Here is a 24,678-nt window from a genome sequence, read left to right as displayed (position 1 = left end):
AATACTTGTCATGTTTGGTTGAATGAAAATCTTATACATCTTGATGTTGCAAGGCCAAACGTATAGGATCACATTGGGCCTGGCAGCTGTCTTTGGCATTGGTGGCAGCCAAAAGGCAGAGTGACAGGCAAGTTGATCTCCCACACCCTAAAAGTGGAGTGGGTCACAACTGGTGAGTCGGCCTGGTGCATTATCCACAAGCTTCTGTTGAACCATTCATGTCTCCAACAGAGACATAAAAACAATTCACATAGTATAACTACTTTTAAACATTAAATTAAAAATAATGAACTATTAATTACCAGACATAAACTAAAATTAAGTGAAATAATTCTAAATTTGCCTGTTTCTATAGTGGCAACATTTCCCATGAAATGAATGTGGTTGTTCGGTCCATAAGCAAGTACTACCTGATGTAAACCCAGGGGCCAGATGTGAAGTGATCATTTCATCAGTGCATTAGTGCTCTTTTGTTGGGATGAACAGCAGTCCAACAGCAATGTAGAAATTTCAGTGTCCCCACACCTGATTTCCAGCACAGTGTGTACTTGTGTGTTAGACCAAGCATGCTGGCAAGTCCAAGACACCCTGAGCAGTAACTGGTTGTTAGACTGTGGCTTTGCAGTGAACTAGTGTTTAATATTCAACTCAATTCCACTGCTCTTTTGTGTAATATAATTATACAGATCAGTGTTGGGCCCCCAGCTATAATGACTGAGATAATGAGACAAGCTTGCTGAGAATTTAAAGGTAGGAGGATGATAAGCAATGGATAAAAATGTGCCTGATAATATGAGAATGTGAGGCTGTGCACCTTGGCAAGACAACTAGATATACAATGCTGCTTTTTAAAAAAAAAAACAGGTAATTTTGTACCACACGAACAAGATGCTAGAGAATTCAGGTCTGGCAGCATGGATGAAGGGAAATAATCAGTCAATATTTTGGGCTGAGACCCTTCATCAGGACTGGGGTGGGGGTGGGGAGGAAACCAAAATAAGAACAGGGAAGGAGATGGAGTACAAGCTTGAAGGTGATAGGTGATGGGGTTGAAGTGAGAAGCTGGACGATGATAGGTAGAACATGTAAAGGACTGAAGGAGGAGGGATCTGAAAGGAGAGGACAGTGAACCATGGGAGAAAGGAGAGGAGAGATACCAGAGGGAGGTGATGGGTGGGTAAGAAGAGAAGTGCTAAGAGGGGAGCCAAAATTAGGAATGGAAAAAGAGAAGGGAAGGGGGAGAAATTAGTCGAAGTTAGAGAAATACTCATGCCATCAGATTGGAGGCTACCTAGACAGAATATGAGGCATTACTCCTCCAATCTGAGAGTGCCCAAGGTATTAGGAAAGCAAGGGGAGGCTGGGGTAGAAAGGGAAGGAAGAAACTCCTAACTTCATGCATGGTTTTGATGAGACCTCAATCGCAGTAGTGTGTGCAGTTTGGTTCTCCAGTACAAATGAACTACTTGCTAGAAGTTTGCACATTAAAACTTCACCAAAATGATTTCAAGATGAGGGAGTTGTCCAATGAGATATTTGATCTTCATCCACTGGAGTTTTGAAAATGAGAGGTGACACTTTATGGGACTATTTAGATACCAAGAATTGTTTCATCCAACCAGATGATCCAGCACTTTTGTGGTTAGGGTAAGGTTTCAGGAAAAGTCAATAGACATTTAGGACTGAGATAAGGAGAAATATCCCTGTGCAGAGGGTATTATGTATATTGTAAATGGAGATTTACAGAATTTGGTTCCCCTGAGTCCACTCTGGGCTCAATAATCTAATCAGGGCCAATAATTACCCAACATATTTACAGTCCTTCATTTATGGAGTCTTGGCCATCCCATATTTTAATTATTGCATTGCTGGTTCCAGGCTCAGGGGTTAAATCTTTCTTCCATAATTGCTTTGAGAGGTTGGTTATGACTAGACTGAACTCCTGCCTCAGCAAGGACCTGGACCCATTGCAATTTGCCTATCGTCACAATAGGTCAATGGCAGACTCAATCTCCATGGCTCTTCACACGGCTTTAGACCAGCTCGGCAACACAAACACCTACGTCAGGATTCTGTTCATCGACTATAGCTCAGCATTTAATACCATCATTCCCACAATACTGATTGAAAAGTTGCAAAACCTGGGCCTCTGTATCTCCCTCTGCAATTGGATCCTCGACTTCCTAACCAGAAGACCACAGTCTGTATGGATTGGTGATAATATCTTCTCCTTGCTGATCATCAACACTCGTGCACCTTGGGTGTGTGCTTAGCCAACTGCTCTACTCTCTGTATACACATGACTGTGTGGCTAGGCATAGCTCAAATACCATCTATAAATTTGCTGACAATACAACCAATGCTGGTAGAATCTCAGGTGGTGACGAGAGGGCGTACAGGAATGAGATATGCCAACTAATGGAATGGTGCCGCAGCAACAACCTGGCACTCAACGTCTGTAAGATGAAAGAGCTGATTGTGGACTTCAGGAAGGGTAAGACGAAGGAACACATACCAATCCTCATAGAGGGATCAGAAATGGAAAGAGTGAGCAGCTTCAAATTCCTGGGTGTCAAGATCTCTGAGGACCTAACCTTGGTTCCAACATATTGATGTAGTCATAATGAAGGCAAGACAGCAGTAACCTTATTAGGAGTTTGAAATGATTTGGCATGTCAACAAATACACTCAAAAACTTTTATAGTTGTATCGTGGAGAACATACACTGTTCTGCAACACTGTCTGGTATGGCTGCAACACTGTCTGGTATGGAGGGGCTACTGCACAGGACCGAAAGCAGCTGCAGAAGGTCGTAAATCTAGTCAGCTCCATCTTGGGCACTAGCCTACAAAGTACACAGGATATCTTTAGGAAGTGGTGTCTCAGAAAGGCAGCGTCCATTATTAAAGACCTCCAGCACCCAGGGCATGCCTTTTTCTCACTGATACCATCATTACATTTTTTTAAATATATAGTATTTCTTTTTTTTGCACAGTTTTTAATAATCTATTCAATATACATTGATTTAGTTGTTTATTATGTTTTATTTTATTATATTTATTATTATTATTATTTTTCTCTCGCTGCCTGATTATGTATTGCATTGAACTGCTGCTGCTAAATTAACAAATTTCACGTGACATGCTGGTGATAATAAACCTGATTCTAATTCTTGGCACCTGAAGAAACTTCACCCGAACCCAAGTTTTTGACGAAGCTTTGATCAATTGCAGCACGCCTGTGTCAAATTTTGTTTGAAAGTACTGTGAAATATTCCAAAGCCTATGTTAAAGTTTATTTTAGAATGTGGGCATCGCTGGCAATTTTGTCCATTCCAAGTTACTTCTGAAGGCTGTTAGTAAGGTATTACAGCAATGCTGCTGGGGAGGGAATTGAAGAGTTTACATCTAATGACATTGAAGGAGTGAGGATATATTCCTAAGGTACCATAGTGGATGACTGGAAGGAACCCTGCTGGCCATAGTATTCCCATGAACCTGTGGTGCTAGTGCCTCTTGATAGCCATGGAACATTTTTTCTTTGAGTGTGAAAGGGGTATTAGTGGCTCAGATTAGAAAGTATATGGAATATTCATAACTAACTTCTTAAATCATATAATTATTCATTGTTTAAAATCATTTACTCAAAGCTGAAGCTATGATCAGTAAAATCAGGAGAAATTCACTTCTTTCCCCCACTCTAGTACAACTGAGTTTGTTCTATGGACTACATACAATTAATCAGAGTGGGAAACTGCAATACACTGAGTGAGAGTCTACTCATATTACATCTGCCAAAACTAAAAGAGATCCTGAAAGAGTCATAAACAGGGTTATAACAGATGCATTATTTTGTACGTGTCCAAAGAATTACCATAGAACTGCAAGGCAGATAAATATTGAGAAGATAAATAACAAATTTATTGGCGTACAGAAATGTTTGCAATTTCACAATTCTCCAGAAGTAACAAAAAATAACTAATATCACAAAATAAATTATATAAATGATGAGAGTAGGAACATTGAAAACAGAAGTGCATTCTTTAAAATGACTTACAGTCACGAACTGTAAGGAACAAAGAACAAATCCTTAATGTAGGACAGGCTACTATTTTAACAAGCCTGGAGACATTTGCAAATTATGTGGCCTTCACCTCTAAAATAAACTGAGAGTTCCTATGGCTTCAGTAGTAGCACGTTATCCTTACTGGTGTTCCCTCACACCGAAATGAGACCAGTCGAATTTGATTACTGGAGGTTTTGGCCACTGTTCAGGCCATGGTCATTTTCAACTACTCACAAACAGTGATTCTCTTTCAAACATCCCTGGTGCCTGATCACTATGTGGCTGAATTCCAGTGAACTGGAATAATTCACAAATAATTGCAGTCTCAGTTATTGATTGCAGAAGGAACACTGAAGTGAAACGGCATGTAAATGGTTGATCTGGATCCACAATGCAATGACCAAGAATGCACTAAAATATTCACTGTGCAGAGCCATAAAGGCCTAGATTTGATTTCTGGTCAGTGATGAGCCAAATAGAGATGAATAGTGACTACATTGTTTCATAACTGCCAGGATCCAGAGGTCAGAAATTAGCTAGTATGATCTATGCCCACGATCACAAATTCAATAAAATATCTGGTAATGAAACGTTACATTATGCAGAAAGGAGCTTGTCTATGATAGACGACAACTGCCAAACAGCTTGTACTTTGTGTACAGACTTGAGCGTGAACAACAAGCTCAAGTACATCAGACAAGGTAACAAGGCCTGCAGAGACTAAGCTCATGGTAATGGTCATTGATGAGATTAAGGAGAAGTAATATATTTATATATGAATACATTTTCCAGAAGTTTGTTTCACCCTCACAGCTGTGAAGTGAGTTGTTATTTAATCAATGAGTTTATGCAGATTATTAAGCAAAATTCTTGAATGATCCACAGTTCTGGTATGCAGAAAAAAATGTCAGCCCAAGAGTGTCAGTGAGTAACATCTTCAGGAGAACACTCACCCAGCAAAAATTAACGAGACACCTGCAACAAATCGAAACTGTACAACCACCAAGTTTCCCATCAGTAAAAGCAATAGGTTTTATAGCTCAAAGAGAAAAAGGCTCTTGTGACTTGAATTTTTGGCTCAGTGAGAGGTAGGTCTACCCAAAAATAATTATAAGTTTATTTCAATTGAATTATTTTTGAGCACTTATATGAACATCCATTTTAAGGAAGTTTTGATTATAAAGCACATTTCAAAACCAAAATTTCAATGAACATGTGCTTACTGTGGTAACGTTATTTTGTAAAGATTGAGGATGCTACAGCCTATTGCTTTTACCTTTTTTGATTCCCTCACAGCATTTCACCTTTCAAAGCCCATGGCTGCAACAATTCACAAGTAAAATCTATTCTAAACAAGGTTTTAAACAGGCCAGAATCACGCAGTTAGTTTCAAATTAGCTTGATCTGAATTTACATTAAATTAAGTTGAAAAAATTCTATCCAATCATATTATTTTCAAGTGCATTGAACGAGTCCTTGGAAACAGTGACCTGCAGTGGTTTACAGTGCAGTAGTTTACAGTACAATGTTCTCAGGTGAATACCACACTATTGGTAAATTTTAAACTCAGTCCCTTGGGCAGACTCTGTGATGATAGGTGGTGCAGTGTGAGGTGGTGCTGGTGCTGGTGCTGGCTGTTGGTATGCTGCTGTGCGGTTTTCCTGGTGTTCTCGTAGAAAGGCAGGTATCAATGATGTCTTGATGTGAATGATTCTGGTGGCCATTACTTCACAATCAATCTGCATCATTACCTCATGATCCTTGGGTTCGTTGATAAACTGATCTGAAACACATAAAACCAGTGGCAAAAATTAGCAAATTTAGAAAGCGGAATATGCTGCACACTTACAAATGAAAGTATTTATGTTGCCAATGTGAGTTCAATCACTGCTAAGTAACTTCAATTTTCATACTGAACACATGGAACATCCTTTCATGTACCAACCAGTAGAGCTAGTTTAAACAAATGCTGCCAAATTCCAGATGATTTTCTAAAGTCCTTTTCAATCTCACTTAGCTGCTTGCTGAAATGATTGCCAGATCTAATATTGAGCAAACCACCTGATAACAAGAAAGATGAGTGGTACAAATAAAAAGGAAACCTAATCCAAAAAATGGAAAAATGAAAATTATAATAGAATCAGAAGTCATTTATATTGAGAAAAGGTCATGACTAGTTAACCACACGATAACCTTGTGGTTAGCACAACGCTTTACAGCATAGATGATCTGGACTCAATTTCCGTTGCTGCTTGTAAGGAGTTTGTACGTTCTCCCTGTGACCATGTTGGTTTCCTCCAGATGCTCTGGTTTTCTCCCATAGTCTAAAGGTGAATTGGTCATTATAAATTGTCCCTAGAATTAAATTAGGGGATTGCTGGGCGGCCTGGCTTGAAGGGTCAGAAGGGCCTATTCTGCACTGTATGTTAATAAATAAATAAATGATTAAATTCTTGTTTTTCTTACTTTTCCACAGTATTATTAAGAAGCTCTCTTATATTCTAGTTTATAGCTCTAATGAAGGGCTCTCACCTGAAACATAAACATCTTAAACCTTGACAAGGCTTGATGTGTATTTACAGAATATTCTGTGTTTGTTCAGGCATCTAAATTTAATGTCAAAGCAATCACGGAAAAAATAATCGATATATAATTTTGATGCAAGCTGTTGCTGTGACTTGGTCCACTTTAAAATGTGTTCTTGGGATACAGGGGACATTTTTAATCACCATTCTTACCTTCCATAGTAAAGTGTTCTGAACTCTCTCCCTTTGTGGGGATTGATTTTACAGCTGAGCAGCTTGTGAGGCCGTTCCGATTCAAACATTTATTTGGGATTTGCTTTATACCCACCAGATGATTAGAAAGGCAGGTTCTCTTCCTTAAAGTGTGTGAGTGAATCAGTTGAATTATTTGGCAAATGAGTCATCTGTCATTCTTGAATGACAGCCCATTAATTATGAAGTGTTGTAAGGCATTAAAATGTGCCAGAAGGGCCGACAAATAACTCACTCCTAGAGCTAAATGACTTGTTTCAGTGATGTTGGTTGACCATTGCACACAGTTCATTGCTCTTACATTGTGAGTGACTAACTTCATCTCAGATTTCTTCAGTTATTTGGTTTGGCTACCGATGAAAAGGATAATCTATTACCCAGACACGTCATGTTCATTTTATTTTGCCTCCCACTGAAGGGAAATAAAATACCCTCTGCTTAGCACAGAGAACAAAAAAGGAGTGAAGGGACTAATGGTATCACCTTACAGCACAGAAACACTCTCTCCTGCCCTCCATCTCCATGCTAACCTTTCTGCCCATCGACACTATTACCATTTACCTGCATCATGCCTGCATCCTTTAATGCCTTGATTATTTAAGTGTTTATCTAAATGACTTAAACACAGAAATTATTTCTGATTCCAGCATTTACTCTGGCAGTACATCACATCAATGCGTGGCACTGATTCAGTACCAGCACTGACACCCATCTGTTCATTCTGATGCACTTCCTGCTTTGTGGATGATTTAATTTGCAGCTCACGATAAACTGAGAAGTTAAATCTCAGAATTGTGCACCAACTGGACCTGTATGAGATCATCAAATTTTGCAGCTGAAAAAAACTATGATTTTTATTTAAAAAAACATCTTTTCTGCCAAAGTGAGTAATTAATTTGGACTATACGCTCCAATGACAGAAGTTGAAACCAATGAACATATGAAGGCAGTGAATAAACAACAAATTTCAACTTATATTCTTCCCCTCTGCCATTCGATTTCTACCAGGGTGATTGATAAGTTCATGGCCTAAAGTAGAAGCAGTTAATTTTAGAAAACCTAGCACTTTTATTTTTCAACATACTCCCCTCCTACATGTACACACTTAATCCAGCGGTTGTGGAGCATACGGATTCCTTCTTTGTAGAAGTGGTCCACAGCAGGGGTGATTGATAAGTTCGTGGTCTAAGGTAGAAGGAGATGAGTTATTAACTTCAAACTTTCTGCATTATCACTCAAAGAGTTGAACTGCATGTGCATGTAACGAGAGCGTCTTGGACGTCCAGGTGGTCCACAGCAAGGGTGACTGATAAGTTCGTGGCCTAAGGTAGAAGGAGATGAGTTATACAGCTCTCATTACATGCACGTGCAGTTCAACTCTTTGAGTGAAAATGCAGAAAGTTTGACGTTTCTCCTCATCTCCTTCTACCCTAGGCCACGAACTTGTCAATTACCCCTGCTGTAGACCACCTCTGGAGGTCCAAGACGCTGACTTCTACAAGAAGGGATCTGTATACTCCACGACTGCTGGACTAAGTGTGTTAATGTAAGAAAAATAAATGTGCCAGGTTTTCTAAAATGGACTCCTTCTACCTTAGGCCATGAACTTATCAATCACCTCTCGTAAATGGACATTGAACCCATGAACACTATTTCATTACTTTTTAAAATTTGTTTTTGCACTACTTATTTTAACTTAACTATTTAATATAAATATATATAAAATTACTGTATTTCAAGTTTGTTTCTACAGTATATTTATCATGTACTGCATTGTACTGCTGCTGCGAAGTAACAAGTTTCATGACATATGTTGGCGATATTAAACTTGATTCTGATTCTGATTAAGGAAACCACATTTGATATTTTCACTGTTTTCAGATTTAAGCCACAAAATGCCTAATCTTCCAAAATAAATATATGACACAATCTAGCCACTTATCCTTGTCAGTAAGCAGTGTGATCTTCTCAACTATCAACATCCTAGTCATTGACGGAAATTCAGTTGGACCTACTGTATACATGCTGTGGCTGTTCAGAGTCTTGGTACACTGTAGGGGGATACTCACCTCCTGTCACCATGAAGTCTTTCCACCGATTACTAGCAGAATTAAACACTCCTTTCTTGCCTAGATGGGGTTGCAACTCCATCCAAGAATCTCAAACTAGTTCAATTGATTGGTCTCTATAGCACACAGTGACTTGACCAGACAATGTCTGTGGTCTCAGACATATATCTTTTACCACCAAAAAGGCATAGAGAAGCACCATTACCTGAAAGTTTCACATGAAATTAAACATCACCTGAATTGAAATACATTGCTATTCTTTCACCATCACTGTCTAAATCCTGGAGCTCCCAGCTCAACAGCATCATGGGGGCTCCTTAGCCACAGTAGCCCCAGAGGGTGTCTCACTATAGCCTTGGCAAAGACAATAAATGAAGCAATAAATGCAATCTGAAAAATGAATAAATAAAAATAAACAATGCCTCAATAACCACTGAGATCAGATGGTGTTAATGTGGTACTCAGGAGAAGGTAGCAGATAAAGGACAGATTGAGAGGAAACTGAAAGGTGGTTGGAAAAGAAGAGAGCAAAAATATTAGTATAAAACACAGAACAGTTTAGCAGAGGAAAAGGCCCTTTGATCCACAATGTTATACCAAACTAATTAAATCAGTAAACATTCTGAAATAATCTCTGCTGCCTACACAATGTCTATGTTTTCTATTTCCTGTGCATTCTTGTTCAGTGCCTTGAAAAGGGTATTTGGCTTCAACAACTATTTTCACATTTTACTGCCTCATTTTCTAAATTTAAAATATATTGAAGTAGGACTTTTTTGAGCTAATCTATAAAACATTGTGAATCATATCAAATCAAAAAAAATCCAAAAGCTTTCAACAATTTACAAAAAATTAAAAACCAAAATTGTGAAGTGATTGTGAGCACCAGAGACGAATGGCGCTTGTAAGAGAGACTACTGTGACACTAACAGTCACTCAGAGTGAACTGCAGAAGTCAGTGGCTGCAACTGGAGATGAAGTTCATGACTCCACAATCTCTAAGGCCTTGCACAAAAAGGGTAATTCTGGAAGAGTGGCAATGTTTCTATCCCCCAATGTCAGCAAAATGAAAGAGCTGGTCATTGACTTCAGGGAGGAATGTGTTGCACATGGTCCTATATACATGAATGGTGCTGAGCTCGAGAGAGGGGATTGAGAGCTTCAAGTTTCTTGGAGTGAACATAACCAATAGTCTGCCCTGGTCCAACTACACAGAAAGCACAGCCAAGAAAGCTCACCAGCACCTCTACTTCCTCAGGAGGCTAAAGAAATTTGGCTTGAACCTGTTGAGCCTTACTAATTTTTATCAATGCATAACAGAAAACATCCTATCTCATAAATCACAGCTTGGTATAACACCTGCTCAACCATGACACAAGGAATTGTAGAGAGTTGTGGACACAGCTCAGCACATCACAAGAACCATGGATCATGTCTCTACTTCTTGCTGCCTCAGTAAAGCAGCCAGCATAATCAAAAACCCACCCACCCTAGACATTCTTTCTCCTTTTGTCACCCAATGGGCAGAAGATACAAAAGCCTAACAGCACGTACTGCCAGGCTCAAGGACAGCTTCTACCCTGATGCTATAAGACTACTGAATGTTTCTCTAGTATGATAATAGCACATGCACTCGAATCCAGGCAGCATCCTGGAAAACCTCTTCTGCCCCCTCTCCAAAGCCTCAACATCCTTCTACAGTGGGGTGACAGAATTGAATGCAATAGTCCAGATGCCGTCTAACTAAAGTTTTATAAAGCTGCAACATAACTGCAGACTAGTAAAGGCAAGCGTGCCATATGCATTTACCATGTGATCAACCTGTGCAGCCACTTTCACAAGGTTTTGAACTTGCACCCCAAGATTCAAAGTTCAAAGTAAATTTGTCATCAAAGCACATATATCACTGGTTCTATCACATCTGAAATCCTGTCTGCCCCACTACCCTGGACCCCCATCAATTTGCCTATTGCACCAACAAGTCAACAGAGGATGCCATCTCCACTGCACTTCACTCTGCCCTGACCCACCTGGACAGCCCCAACTCTTACATCAGAGTGCTGTTCATTGACTTTAGTTCGGCATTCAATACTGTGATCCCCTCCAAGCTGATCGCCAAACTTCGCTACCTTCCGGTTGGTATGAACATCGAATTTTCCAACTTCCAGTAATTCCCTCCCTCTCCCTTCCCCCATCCCACTTTCACTCTGCCTCCTCTTCCAGCTGCCTATCACCTCTCTCATGATTCTGCCTTCTTCGACTACACAGTGCTTTCCCTTTATATTCCTTCTTCACCTTTCCTGCCTATCCCCTCCCTGCTTCCCCTCCCCCACCCCTTGATCTTTCCTCTGATTGGTTTTTCACCTGGCACCTTCCACTCTCCCCCCACCTTCTTTATAGGGTCCCTGCCCCCTCCTTCTTCAGTCCTGATGAAGGGTCTAGGCCCGAAATGTTGACTGCTCGTTTCAACGGATGCTGCTTGACCTGCTGAGTTCCTCCAGCTTGTTTGTACATGTTGATTCGCCAGCCTGGTATCAGCTCATCCCTCTACGATTGGACCTTGGACTTTCTGACTAACAGACCCCAATCTATTAAGCTAGACAACCTCTCCTCCTCCACTCTCACCCTGAACACCGGCGTGCCTCAAGGCTGTGTGCTAAGCCCTCTTCTGTACTCCCTTTTCACTTATGACTGCGTTCCTGAACATGCTTCTAACTCCATAAACAAGTTCACAGACAACACCACGGTGGTTAGCCTGATGAGAGGGGATGACGAGATAGCATACAGGGACGAGGTCCAGTACCTGGCTGTGTGGTGTGCTGACAACAACCTGGCCCTTAACACCCAGAAGACCAAGGAGATCATTATAGACTTCAGGCATGCTAGGAGCCACACTCACGTCCCATCTACATCAATGGAGCTACAGTGGAGCGTGTATCAAGCTTCAAATTCCTTGGTGTCCACATTTCCGAGGATCTCACCTGGTCCCTGAACTCCTCCATCCTGATCAAAAAGGTGCAACAGCACCTTTATTTCCTGCAGAGCATCAAGGAAGCTCACCTCTGTCCCAGGATACTGACGGACTTTTACCGTTGTACCATTGAGAGCATACTCACCAACTGCATCTCAGTGTAGTATGGCAATTGTCCCGTATCAGACCGCAAAGCACTCCAGTGTGTGGTGAAAACTGCCCAGCGGGTTATTGCTACCCAATTGCCCACCATTGAGAACATCTACCATAAACGCTGCCTGGGCAGGGCGAAAAACATTATCAAGGATGCATCTCACCCTAACCATGGACTTTTTACTCTCCTCCCATCCGGTACATGCTACAGGAGCCTCCACTCCTGCACCAGCAGGCACAGGAAGAGCTTCTTCCTTGAGGCTGTGACCCTGCTGAACCTCACATCACAGCGCTAAACAGTATTGCACCCATATTGTACAGTCTCAGTACTTTTATATTTGTGTGCTGTAGCACTTACTTTTTATTCACAGTTATTTTGTAAATAACACTATTTTTTGCATTTCTGGTTAGATGCTAATTGCATTTCATTTGGCTTTGTATCTGTACTAGGCACAATGACAATAAAGTTGAAACTAATCTAATCTATGTTACCATTTAGATTACCATAAGATACATTTTCTTGCAGACATTTACAGGGAACAGTTGAAATACAGTACAACAGAATTTTAAGGAAAACTATAGATAAACAGACTGACAAACATCCAATGTGCAAAAAAAGGCAAACTGTGCAAATAAGAAAAAATAATACCAAGAATACAAGTTGTAGAATCCTTGCAATCAGCTTAGAGTGGTGATCATTGAAATTACCCATGCTGGTTCAGGAGCCTGATGGTTGAGGGGAATTAACTGCTCCTGAACCTGGTGGTGTGGGACCTAGGGATTCTGTACTTCCTGCCCAATGCTTCTGCCTGCACTCCTCTGTAAAGTGTGTGGCAGAACTTTAAGCTCACTGAAACTCTTGGTATCGGCTCCTCCTCTATACAGAGGGATGTTGTGAAGATTAAAAATCCAGCTGTGTCTATATAGGATTTTCTTCTAGCATATCAACAAAATAAAAGGCAATTGAACAGAATCAAATTCCTTCCCAAGTATAGAAACAAAAGGTCTGCATTATTTCAACTAATAAATTTTTTTATTGCCTGGAATTGGCAAGGGTTGTCATGTAATAACAAGGTTGAAAACTAGCATGGAATAACTTCTCTGTGTGACCAGTGCCAAGTGTAAATATTAACAACTGAGGGATAGAATAAGTAGAGCCAAAGTGAATCAGTGCCCACCCTGCAACCTAGCAGTTACAAAAATCCTTGACTCTTCTCCACAACTTTTTTAATGTGGCTGAACCAGTTCCTGAGTCAAAAGCTGCTGATGAACATTTCATGTGATTCAATTTAAGGCATTCCTGACACTGAAGATGATTCAACTTTTAGTACCAGTACACTCTATAATTCGCAGCAAGTGGGCTACCTTCCAGATCAATTCCTAGTGGACTGGCTAGAAGAGATGGCTGATATTATGTGGCAGTCCACATCTGCAAGTAAGCAAATGCCAAATATGAATGCAAAATGCAATAATGTGGACTGAGTTGCTTAATTACAATGATCAGAAACATTACCTCTTAATAACACACCTGAGATCAATACAAATTGAAAGAGGCAGCAGTATTAGAACAGACTACAATGACAGATGTCTACGAATTTAACATTAACTGGTACATATTTTAAGTTGGAAGCCAATGTTTCCTAACATTTTGTGCACATGAAATGAATTAGCATGAGATATGTGGCAATGAATTTTACACGTCCCTCACAGCCTGCCAACAGACAAGAGGCAGTTGAGGCAATGATCAAAACTTGTTTGTCATTCTTTTTCTATATACAAATGATCTTCAGAAAATATTTTAAAGTGATGCATTATTTGTCTGGTGGATCACTGGTTTATGAAAAGTAAAGTTGAAAGAAATTATATCAACCAATTCTCCTGGATAAAAAGGGTTATTAAAAATTGATATCAGAAGACAGAGACAGAGCAATGGTCTCTTTGTGCATAAATGTGCATGATACTGAGTCTTGGAGCTTGCATAAAATTAAATACTGTCAGGAGGGGTGATGGTGGTTGAAGTGGTTGGCCTCACGTTCAAAGAACAGACATTGCACAACAGCAGTTTAGGAAGAGGAAAAATGCTCAAACCACATGCTTGACCAGCCACAATGTGTTATTCTAAGCCAATGAAAATACATCTCATCTGAGAGCAATCCATTATCTCTCAATCACATTTTCAATCATCTCTTCTGCTTCGTATCTATTGCCAAAATATCCTACCTGTACTGCACTGAGTAGAACCACACCAGTACTGATTTATAAAGTGACAGGATTTCACTGTTACATCAACACCATGTAGACATTTTACAACATCCTGTCCTCTAATTTTCCTTATCACACACTGTTACAACAGCTTCCACTTATTATTGTTTGATTTCATTTTACACTTACTTCATAACTGCCTTCAAATGCTTTGCATCAAATGGAAATTTAGCCACTAAATAGTTGGTATTCTAGTTTACTTCCAGATAAAATAATTAATTCTGTCCTTCTCTTGGTCAAAACTTAATTAACATTTATTTCTGAGTCAGTCAACTAGCTTGGTGACACAATGTTTGAGCTGGGTCTATATCCTAACAGGTGCAGGGTAAACGTGATATTAACTGAGAGGCAGAAGTTCCAACAAGTCACTTCCTTTTCCACATTACAGAACTGATTCAAGTGTAATGAAATCAGATCAATAGAATTTGATGTACCATCTGCATCTCCATCTGGTGGATTCACTTCCTACAATATTGCAAATAACACTTTCTGTACAGTATTTAGAATATTACATTGTAACAGGAGGATCATGTCATGGTGATTCACAGGAAGACCTGTTTGATCAGCTCCATGACATAGCTCTTGCTCCACATGCCTGCAATTCTTCCCACCCCCCAGTGTACAACTACTTATCTAAGTATCTTTGTAAAGATTTTTTTTGAGTCTGCATGCTCAACTTTTGCAGGAAATGCATTCCACTATGTCTCCCAAACACATCACTTCGACTATCTAGGACAGCTGGCACACGGGCATCACCACATACAAGTGTCCATCCAAATCAAATACCTATTCCAGTTTGGAAATATGACCGTGTCTTTTATGCTACTGGATTCAGTTTTATCAAGCAACCCTTTGGGGATTTTTCAACCAGAATGATTGTGGTGATTGAAGAAGGTGCCTCATAACAGCCGTGAAAGATGAGCAATAAATGTTGGCATGGCAACACAAATTTTATTAATGAATAAAAAGGCTAATAATTTTGAGAAATTTGGTATCAGATTTATAATCACTGTCCTATATGATATGAAATTTTATGTGTTGTGGCAGCAGTGCAGGGCAAAGATGTAAAATTACTGTAAGTTCCGAAATAAACAAATAGTGCAGAAAGTGAAATAATGAAGTAGAGGTCACGGTCCATTCAGAAACCCGATGGCAGAGGAAAAAAACTGTTCCTGAATCATTGAATGTGGATCTTCAGCCTCCTGTCCCATCCTCCCTGATGGTAGTAAGGAGAGTGCATGACCTCAGTGGTGAAGGATGCATATTTCCTCGAACTTTTCTGCAAATTATTTTAGCTGTTTCTTCTAGTTACTGATCTTTTATCAAAATCCAAAACAATTTTGAACACCTCTCTTAAATACCCTCATACTTAAGTCACTAAGGAGACAACCCCAACTTTTCAAGTTTCTGCAATACTTACTGAAAAACTGTATCCCCACAGTTCCCATGATGCAATTTACATTGCAAACCCTCACTGAAAATCCATGTGTGACAGAGAGCATTTGGTAAACACACTCCTTACACATGTGCATGTACACACACATGTGTGTGCCTTCTCAGCCTAATTTTGTTGCGCTGTGTATGCTCTTCAATGTCTTCCTTGGTATATTCTCATATTGGGTCCTAAGTCAAAATGATGCACTTGGCTCTATGGTGCCTTTCCTGCTATACACAGCAGAATATTCTATTTCTTTATTAATGGGGATGTTTATATGCTGCTTATATACTGTATTTAAGGTAGATCAGAACTAGAATCTGAATCAGGTTTAATATCACTGGCATATGTCATGAAATTCGTTAGCTTTGCAGCAACAGCACAGTGCAATGCATGATAAATATAGGAAAAAACTGAATTATTACATAAGGTCTAACATGGGTAAAATTATCCTTAAATTGTTGCAGGTAAATTATTAAATGGAGGAGGTGGAATATGAAAGACTGACATCCTTTTGAGATCTGGATGACTACATAATTAATTGAAATACATGTGGTTAATTTTCAATCAATGCCCGAGTGTTTGGGAAATATTAACTATCAGGATTATTTTCTGACTTGATTGCAAAATGAGAATAATAATAGATAACTTCCAATGAATAAGGTGTCTGAATATAAACTGAGTTGTTAATTGTGAAGGTTAACTGTTAAATCTGAGACCAGCTACAAGGAACAAAGGCAACTCCAACTGAAGCTAGAGGCACAATAAGATGCATGCCAGCTGTCCTGGCATTATTTCATACAAGGCAAAACCTAACAGTATAAATGGTTGTAATGCTTCTCTCCCCAATAAGCTCAGCGCCTTTTATGCACACTTTGAAAGGGAGAAGAACACTACACCTGTGCAAATCCCTACAGCACATGGCTATCCTGTGATCTCTGTCTCAGACGCCAATGTCTGGATATCTTTCAAATTACAGCAGGAGCTAGAAAAGACATGTAAAAAGGGGAGTAGTCATAGGGGATTTCAATATGCAGGTATACTGAGAAAATCAGGTTGGTGCTGGATCCCAAAAGAGGGAATTTGTGGAATGCTTTTTAGAGCAGCTTGAGGTTCAGCCCACTAAGGGAAAGGCAATTCTGAATTTGACATTGTGTAAATTGATCAAATTTGATTAGGTAACTTAAGGTAAAGGAACCTTTAGGAGATTATAATATGATAGAATTCACCCCGGAGTTTGAAAGGAGAAGATAAAGTCAGATGTAACAGTATTACAGTGGAGTAAAGGGAATTACAGGGGCATGACAGAGGAACTGGCCAAAGTTGATTGGAAGGGGGCACTAGCAGGAATGATGGTAGAACAGCAATGGCTAAGGTGCAGGATAGATTCACCCCAGAGATGAAGAAATATTATAAAGGGGGAATGAGACAACTGTGGCTGACAAGTAAAGTCAAAGGCAGCATAAAAGAAAAAGAGAGGGCATATAATATAGTAAAATTAGTGGGCACTTAGAGGATTGGGAAGCTTTTAAAAACCAACAGAAGACAATTAAAAAGCCATATGGAATGAAAACATGAAATGTGAAGGAAAGCTAGCCAATAAAATAATACCAAAAGATTTTTCAGATATATAAAGTGCAAAAAAGAGAAGTGAGAGTAAATTTTGGACTACTGGAAAATGATGCTGGTGAGGTAGTAATAAGAGAGAAAGAAAATAGTGGACGAGTGTAGTAAGTATTTTGCATCAGTATTCACAAACAGCAAGCCAGAAATTCAAGAGTGACAGGGCGCAAAATTGAGTGTAGTTGCTATTATCAAGGAGAAAGTGCTTGGAAAGCTGAAAGGATAAAGGTAGATAAATCAGGGTTCTGAAGGAGGTAGATGAAGAGAATGCAGAAGCATTAGTAGTGATCTTTCAAGAATTACTAGATTCTGGAAAGATTCAGAAGGACAGGAAAATTGCAAATGTCACTCCAATCTTTAAACAGGGAAGGTGCAGAAGAAAGGAAATTCACTTGGGAGTTTTTGAAGTCTTTTTCCACACATAGGCTGCTTATCAAGATGAGAGCCCACAATAGTACAGAAAAGTTACTTGCATAGATAGAAGGCTGGCTGACTGGTAGAAGGAATAAGGGCATAGACTACTTTCTAAATGGGGAGAAAATTCAAAATTCTCTGGTGCAAAGGGACTTGGGAGTCCTTGTGCAGAATTCCCTAAAGGTTAGCTTGTAAGCTGAGTCAATGGTAAGGAAGGTAAATGCAATGTTAGCATTCATTTCAAGAGGACTAGAATAAGAGCAAGAATGTAATCAAATCAAATAACATCAAGTTTAATTGTCATTCAAACCATACATGAATACAGCCAAATGAGACAGCGTTCCTCAGGGACCAAGTTGCAAAAACGTACTCACGCATTCAAAATAATGAGAAAGGAAAAAAGAAACATAGTTACTTAGAACAACAAATTTTAGACCAAGATCCTGAGTTCCAAGTTCCAAGTCCTGCTAATTAATGGTTCCCGGCAGTCCAACTTATAATTCCACTGATCTGCCACTGGGGGTCAGTATCAACAGGAGTGGCCAACCTCCTGCCCCCTCCCAAACCGAGCCCAGATGCCACTCTGCAATGCAAGCCCGAAAACTGAGGCCTCATTCTAGTACAACTGCAGTGGCACTGCCTCCACACCACATGCCACATGACCCCCACCAAACAAGGGTAGTAGGCTTGCAGCAATCAAAGTCTAACAGGTTTCTGTGATCGCAAAACAAACATCCAAGACAGTCACTTATGATTTTACTGTACTCCACCTTCATGACAACTCGAAGGCACCAACTCCAGTGCCTCCAAGTAGCATGCAGCAGCATGGTCTCCATGCTGAGGCTTTATAAGCTTTGGTCAGACATCACTTGGAGTATTGTGAGCAGCTTTGGGCCCCGTATCTAAGAAAAGATGTGCAGACATTGGAGAGGGTCCAGAAGAGGTTTATGACAATGATCCTGAGAACAAATGAGTTAACATATGAGGAGCATCTGAAGGCTTTGGAGTTTAGAAGAATAAGAGAGGATTTCATTGAAACCTATTAAATATTGAAAGGCCTAGTTAGAGTGTCTTACTCCATTGATGGGACTCATAACTGAGCCGGGGGCTGGTTCCAGATTGGCCTAAGTTGAAGAGCCAGACACACTCCAAATGTGGTTTTCAGTTCAACGCCAACTACTTGCACTACCGCAGAATATTTATATACAACAGTAAGTACGGTCATGACTTGCACAGCAAAGTGAACTAAAGCTGTATTGTCATATTGGTATACTTTATTTTACTTATTTCTATTTTTAATACTGTGTGGAATAGGTCCTTCCAGTCCTTTGATTCATGCTGCCCAACAATCCCCGGCAACGTTAATTTAACCCTAACCTAAACACAGGACAATTTACAATGCTTAATTCACCTACCCGGAGCATCTTTGGAATGCAGTAAGAAACTAGATCCTCAGAGAAAACCCATGCATTCCACAGGGAGGACACACAGAGACTCTTTACAGAGAACACCGGTTTGACCTCCGACATCTTCTCAAAAATGTTGCTGTGGATTCAGACTTGGGGCTTCTCAGCCAAACAAAAAGGAACATCAAGATCAGACATGAGTCACAGGTTCTAAAGTTGACAAGACCCTGTTGGACATTGGTAATGTAAAATACTGCAAGCTCGTTTTCTTTTTACTGGGGAGACAGATGGCAGGCAACTGCGCATAACTGACAGTCCTGAGAAATTACCTCATATAGGCAATGAACAAAAGTTAATAAAAAATAGGAAAAAAGCATAAGAACAAAATTAAAGATTTTGATTGTGTATTGAAAGAATGTATTCATCAGCATCTGAGTGGACATATGCCACCTAACAGTATGCTGATCATGAAACAAAGAAAGATCTATCACAAAGAACTGAAAATTGAAGGTAATTGTGGATATTCAGCAGACTGGCTGCAGAAATTTAAGAAAAGGCATGACATTAAATTTTTAAAGATTTAAAGAAAGTTAGAGATAATGCGCCTGCTGATCAAGAAGCAGCAGAGAAATTCATTGATGGGTTTGCGAGGATTGTTGCTGATGAAAATCTAACAGCAGAACAAATCTGCAATGCTGATTGTTTTTATACCTTCCATAAAACCTAGAAAAACAGTAAAATACAAATACAGTACACTGTAACCTTTCAATCAAAACACAGCATCGTAGTTGGAGACTGAAAGCCTGCTGTTGTTATTGTTCAACAGCTGATTCAGGTACTCTCCTGATGCTGCTGAACTGCTTTTGTTACACATTATATTTTCATTATATTAATGGGAACATTAAATTTACGTACATACAGTATGAACAAGTGTAAGGCCTTAGGGTTTTGATAAAACCACTTCCAAAAAAAATGAGGGCTTAGGTATCTATTGAAGGTCATTACCATCATGTGTACTAGTGAACTGGAACACCAGCACAGGAAAGCAAAGATCAGCATAAAAGGAGTCTTTTTTTTTAAAATTTTCATTAAGTTTCACAAAGAAATGACTCTATGCTTAACTTAATTAGTATTTATCATAAATTAATGACAGATTTGGTAAACAAAACTAAGAAATAGTGTCAGTGTTTATGTTTTCCATAATTTCATTTTGAAATGTGTTCAAACCATTAGTGAATAACAGAACATAGGCAAAATCCTGCATACATCTGAAAGCATTAACTGTAAAAACAACAAAAACAATTTGTTTGTATTATTATGACACATATAGATCTAACTGGACTCTGGCGTGATGTGGGAAATTGAGCAGATTAGATAGTTTAAATTTCCAACATCATATATATATATATGTTTAGCCAAAAGGATCAGTGTGCCAAGAAAAGCAAGGGTAGTGTTTTTCTTTGGTCTTACATCTCTTTTGATGTGCCTTCTTTGGTGAGTGTATGGGAAAAGCATCTGGTAAATCCAGCATTACATCTGGAAAAATAGAGGGAAAACATGGATCTATCTGATAACATCTACCTGTTAGATGGCGCTGGAAAGTGATGAATCTTTGTGTTATTTGACCCACAATAAGGGAATCATCAAATACAGTGGATTCCAGATAAATGGCACACATTGGGACCAGTATATTTTGGATCGATTAAGTGGCTGTCCCAATTACCCAAAATTTCATGGAAATAGTTAAAAGGCATAATAAAGACAAACTACCATTCAATACAGTAACAAATTATGCATTTAAATGAAATACAGAATAAATTAGAACACTACCACAATATTATAAAACTATGTATTAGTTCCTAATGGTTATTGACAGGGGAATTCATTGCTATTTCTTTTCGATTGATTATAAATGAACAAATTCTATGCAGACACCTTATGCAGATAATGGATTAACTTCCTGCATAAAGTTAAAATAAACAAAATTATCAAAAAGTTACTGCTTTTTGAATCAGCGTCCTTTGGCCCAATGGATAACATAACTGATGCTTTTTCAAAATGGTTTGCTCTGTAATGTCTAACAACCATTTCTGGCATCTCCAAGCTTGAATGCTTGAAACCACAGTAACAGTCCTGAATTTATGCACACTTTGAAAGGGAGAATAAACCTACATCTATGTGAACCCCTGCAGCATCCAGTGACCCTGTGATCTTTGTCTCAGAGTCTGATGCCAGAACATCTTTTAAGAAGGTGAATTCTCGCAAGGCATCAGGCCCTGAAGACGTACCTGGTGGGGCTCTGAAAACTTGTGCCAATCAACTGGCGGCAGTGCAAGGGCAACTTCAATCTCTCACTGCTGCAGTAGGTGGTTCCCACCTGCTTTAAAAGGGCGAAAATCATTCAGTGCTCCAGTCATTCCATGGTGAGCTGCCTCAACAATGATTGCCCAGTATCAATCACGGCTATTGTGATGAAGTACTTTGAGAGGTTGATCACAGCCAGAATTAACTCCTGTCTAAGCAAGGACCTGGACCTGCTACAATACCACCACAATAGTTCCACATTAGATAAAACCTCAATCACTCTTCACTCAGCCTTAGACCACCTGGAGAACAGCAATGCTACATCAGGCTGTTCAACACCATCAATCCCTCAGAACTAATCAACAAACTTCTCCTTCTCACTGAAAATCAAAACATGCACACATCATGGATCCGTGCTTAGCCTGCTTCTCTATTCTCTCTACACTCATGACTGCGGGGCTAGGCACAGCTCAAACGCCTCCTATAAATTTGCTGATGACATAACTGTGGTTGGCAGAATCTCTAACAACATACAGGAGTGAAATAGAATGGCTGGTTGAGTAGTGTCACAACAATCTTGTCCTCAACATCACTTAAATCAAAGAACTGATTGTGGACTTCAGGAAGGGGAAGTTGGGAATGCACACAATGGTCCTCATTGAGGGGTCAGTAGTGGAAGCAACATGTTCCTGAGTGTCAGGATCTCTGAAGATCTATCCTGGGCTCAATGCATTGATGCAATAATGAAGAAAGCACACCAACAATAATATTTCATTAGGAGTTTGAGATCTGAATGTTGCAGATTGGCACCTCCCAAGGTATAAGGAGTACATGCTGAAAGACTTGCTGAAGCTTCATAGTAAATGCTGTGTGAGTAAAGGGTTCATATGTAGGGACTCCTATCACTAGACAGTGAAGAGCTAGGCTCTGTGTAATTAAAAAAAACCTTCCAACTTTATGACTGATGAAAAAATGTCATAATGTAAATACTGTGAACATCCGTAGCTAGATGCTAGGGGGAGCGAATATCATGTATTGTGAAACTAAATTTTATGAATGAATTGAATTTTTGGAAATAACGCAGAATAGAAAGTAATTTACACAAGATGCTCAAGGGCAAAGAGCATTCTATTTATTTAAAAAGTGAAATAGCACTGTAAAACAACTTTTTATAATGTTGTTTACATTGTTAATACATACTGGTATTTATGCACATTTATTCCAAATCTGTACTTTAAACTCTAACTTTATTTTTTAAATCTTTATTCTTTAGAATTGTTGAATGTTGTTTTTGTTGAACGTTGTACCATCACACTACAGTAAATTTCTAATACATGTTAATGTATGTACAGTATATAAAATTGATCCTTTTGTTTCTTGTTCCTTCTGGTAGAGATTGCTTCATGCTGCAGTGAGCAAACCATATCAACAGAGGATCCATAATCTCACCCATCTACCTCTACCTTGAGTACACAGAGGGAGTCAAAATGCAAGAGGATGGGATAAGCATTGATCCTCTTAGTAAAAAGGGTCATTGGAAAAACTCTTTTGAGTTATAGGAAAGGGTCTCTAACCCCATCTGACTTTCGTAGATGCCGAAAATCTTAAGACCAGGGATCAGATTGACACTAGAGAATATATCAACATACTTGCTCTTAAATTTCCAGCAGTTACTGGTACTGTAACTATTTATTAGAATATTCATTGATTTCATTTCCACATCCTTGGATTAATTACAACACCTTTATCACTGGAATTTTATCATTATATGGAATTGTTGTCATTATATTCAAGGAAATATCAGCCCAAATTATAGTTTCCAATTGGGTAACAATTGTGAAACAAAGTTAATTTTTTCCAGAAATATTGTTTTGTAATTGAAATACATTAACAAAAATTAAATTCAGCAATTACTATTAAAAATGAAAGTCAATCAATCTTGCTATAAGTTTTCTAAGGGATGGAATAACTTAGTTGCCATCTTGGAAAACAAAACTACATCAGTATAAGTTGGAGTTGATTGATCAGAGTTAACAGTGATAAATGAATACATACGGAACAATTTTTAAAGCTACAAAATCATTGGCATGTACAGTATGATACACAAACAGCTGTCGTTCAATCTGGATAAAAGAATGAAATTTGAAAAGTTCAGCAATCTCACAAATGTATTTTTGAACTCCAAGTATTTTTCTCATATTCATGGCCACAAGCTTAACAGGATCCATATGAGGTTGCCTTTGATGACAAATATAACACAGCCTCCAAGAGTTGTACTGTTAACATTAATAAAGTGTGTTATGAGTACCCTTTTACCATAAGAAGTGGTTAACTGCTTCGAGAAGGAAGCTTGAAAACTGCCATGCAGTATTTTGCAGAAATAATAAAGATTTAAAAAAAACCTTTTCTAATATTTGTTGAATTAATCACACTTCAACCACTTTCAGTATGCTAAGGTAACAATGGAAAAAGACTCACTCAAAGTGAAGAGAAAAACAGGCAAGGAAATGGAGATGAATTTAGACACAGGATGGGAAAGGGAGATTCCAGGGGCAGCAAGAAAGAGAAATTATCGGGAAGCATCTTGGAAGGGAAAAAGTGGGAGGACAAAGAGAAAATGAAGCAGAAGAAGAACTGAAAGTAAAAAGCAATGAAGAGAGAAGAATCGACGGTAAAAGGAGAAGGACAGAGGCAAAATAAGCATTACGATTAAAATTTTGCAACAGAATTTACCAAGAAGCAGAATGTGAAAGGAAATAAATAAAGAGACAAAAATGAAGACAAGAGCAGAGCTCTCAGCTGCTCCTCTTCTATTCTGGCTTCTTATCCCTATCTTTAAGGTCCTGTTGAATGATCTCAGCATGAAACATCGACTGTTTATTCCTCTCCATGGATGCTGCCTAACCTGCTGAGTTCTTACATCATTCTGTATGCAGCTACACCTTTCTGTTCCAAAGTATTTTTTTTTTCTTTTCTGCTTCTAACTGCTGGTTTTTAAAGCAATTGTTTTCATTTCAACTTTGGTCCACACCCTACTGCAGATATTCCTTCTGGTCACTCTATTCCCTGCCATTTTTGGAACTTAAAACTGAAATTTTTTCTTACTTTTCCAGTTTCGATGAAGGGTCTTTGACTGTAACTTTGGCTTTTACTTTCCTCACTGATGCTGGCCGACCCACTGAATGCTTCTGCCATTTTT

General features: G+C 39.0%; 2 protein-coding genes across 4 annotated transcripts in view; one reads left to right on the top strand and one right to left on the bottom strand.

The window, feature by feature from the left end:
• Positions 1-22,937, top strand: part of LOC140737279 (olfactomedin-like protein 2B) — a 103,644-nt gene extending 80,707 nt beyond the window's left edge. Inside the window, exon 8 of the mRNA XM_073063648.1 lies at positions 22,873-22,937. Coding sequence (XP_072919749.1) covers positions 22,873-22,922 — 50 coding nt within the window. The 3' untranslated portion in view covers positions 22,923-22,937. The remainder of the gene's footprint in view (positions 1-22,872) is intronic.
• atf6 (activating transcription factor 6) overlaps positions 3,897-24,678 on the bottom strand; it is a 377,097-nt gene continuing 356,315 nt past the window's right edge. For 2 of the 3 annotated variants that reach the window (XM_073063649.1, XM_073063650.1), the window contains exon 16: positions 3,897-5,848. In XM_073063649.1, coding sequence (XP_072919750.1) covers positions 5,613-5,848 — 236 coding nt within the window. In that variant the 3' untranslated portion in view covers positions 3,897-5,612. The remainder of the gene's footprint in view (positions 5,849-24,678) is intronic. The other variant, XM_073063651.1, reaches the window with a different exon arrangement.

This window comes from Hemitrygon akajei, chromosome 12 (assembly GCF_048418815.1).
Source record: "Hemitrygon akajei chromosome 12, sHemAka1.3, whole genome shotgun sequence".
Taxonomy (NCBI): Eukaryota; Metazoa; Chordata; class Chondrichthyes; order Myliobatiformes; family Dasyatidae; genus Hemitrygon; species Hemitrygon akajei.
Note: the sequence above shows the minus strand (reverse complement) of the source record. Positions and strands in the feature narration are given on the sequence as shown.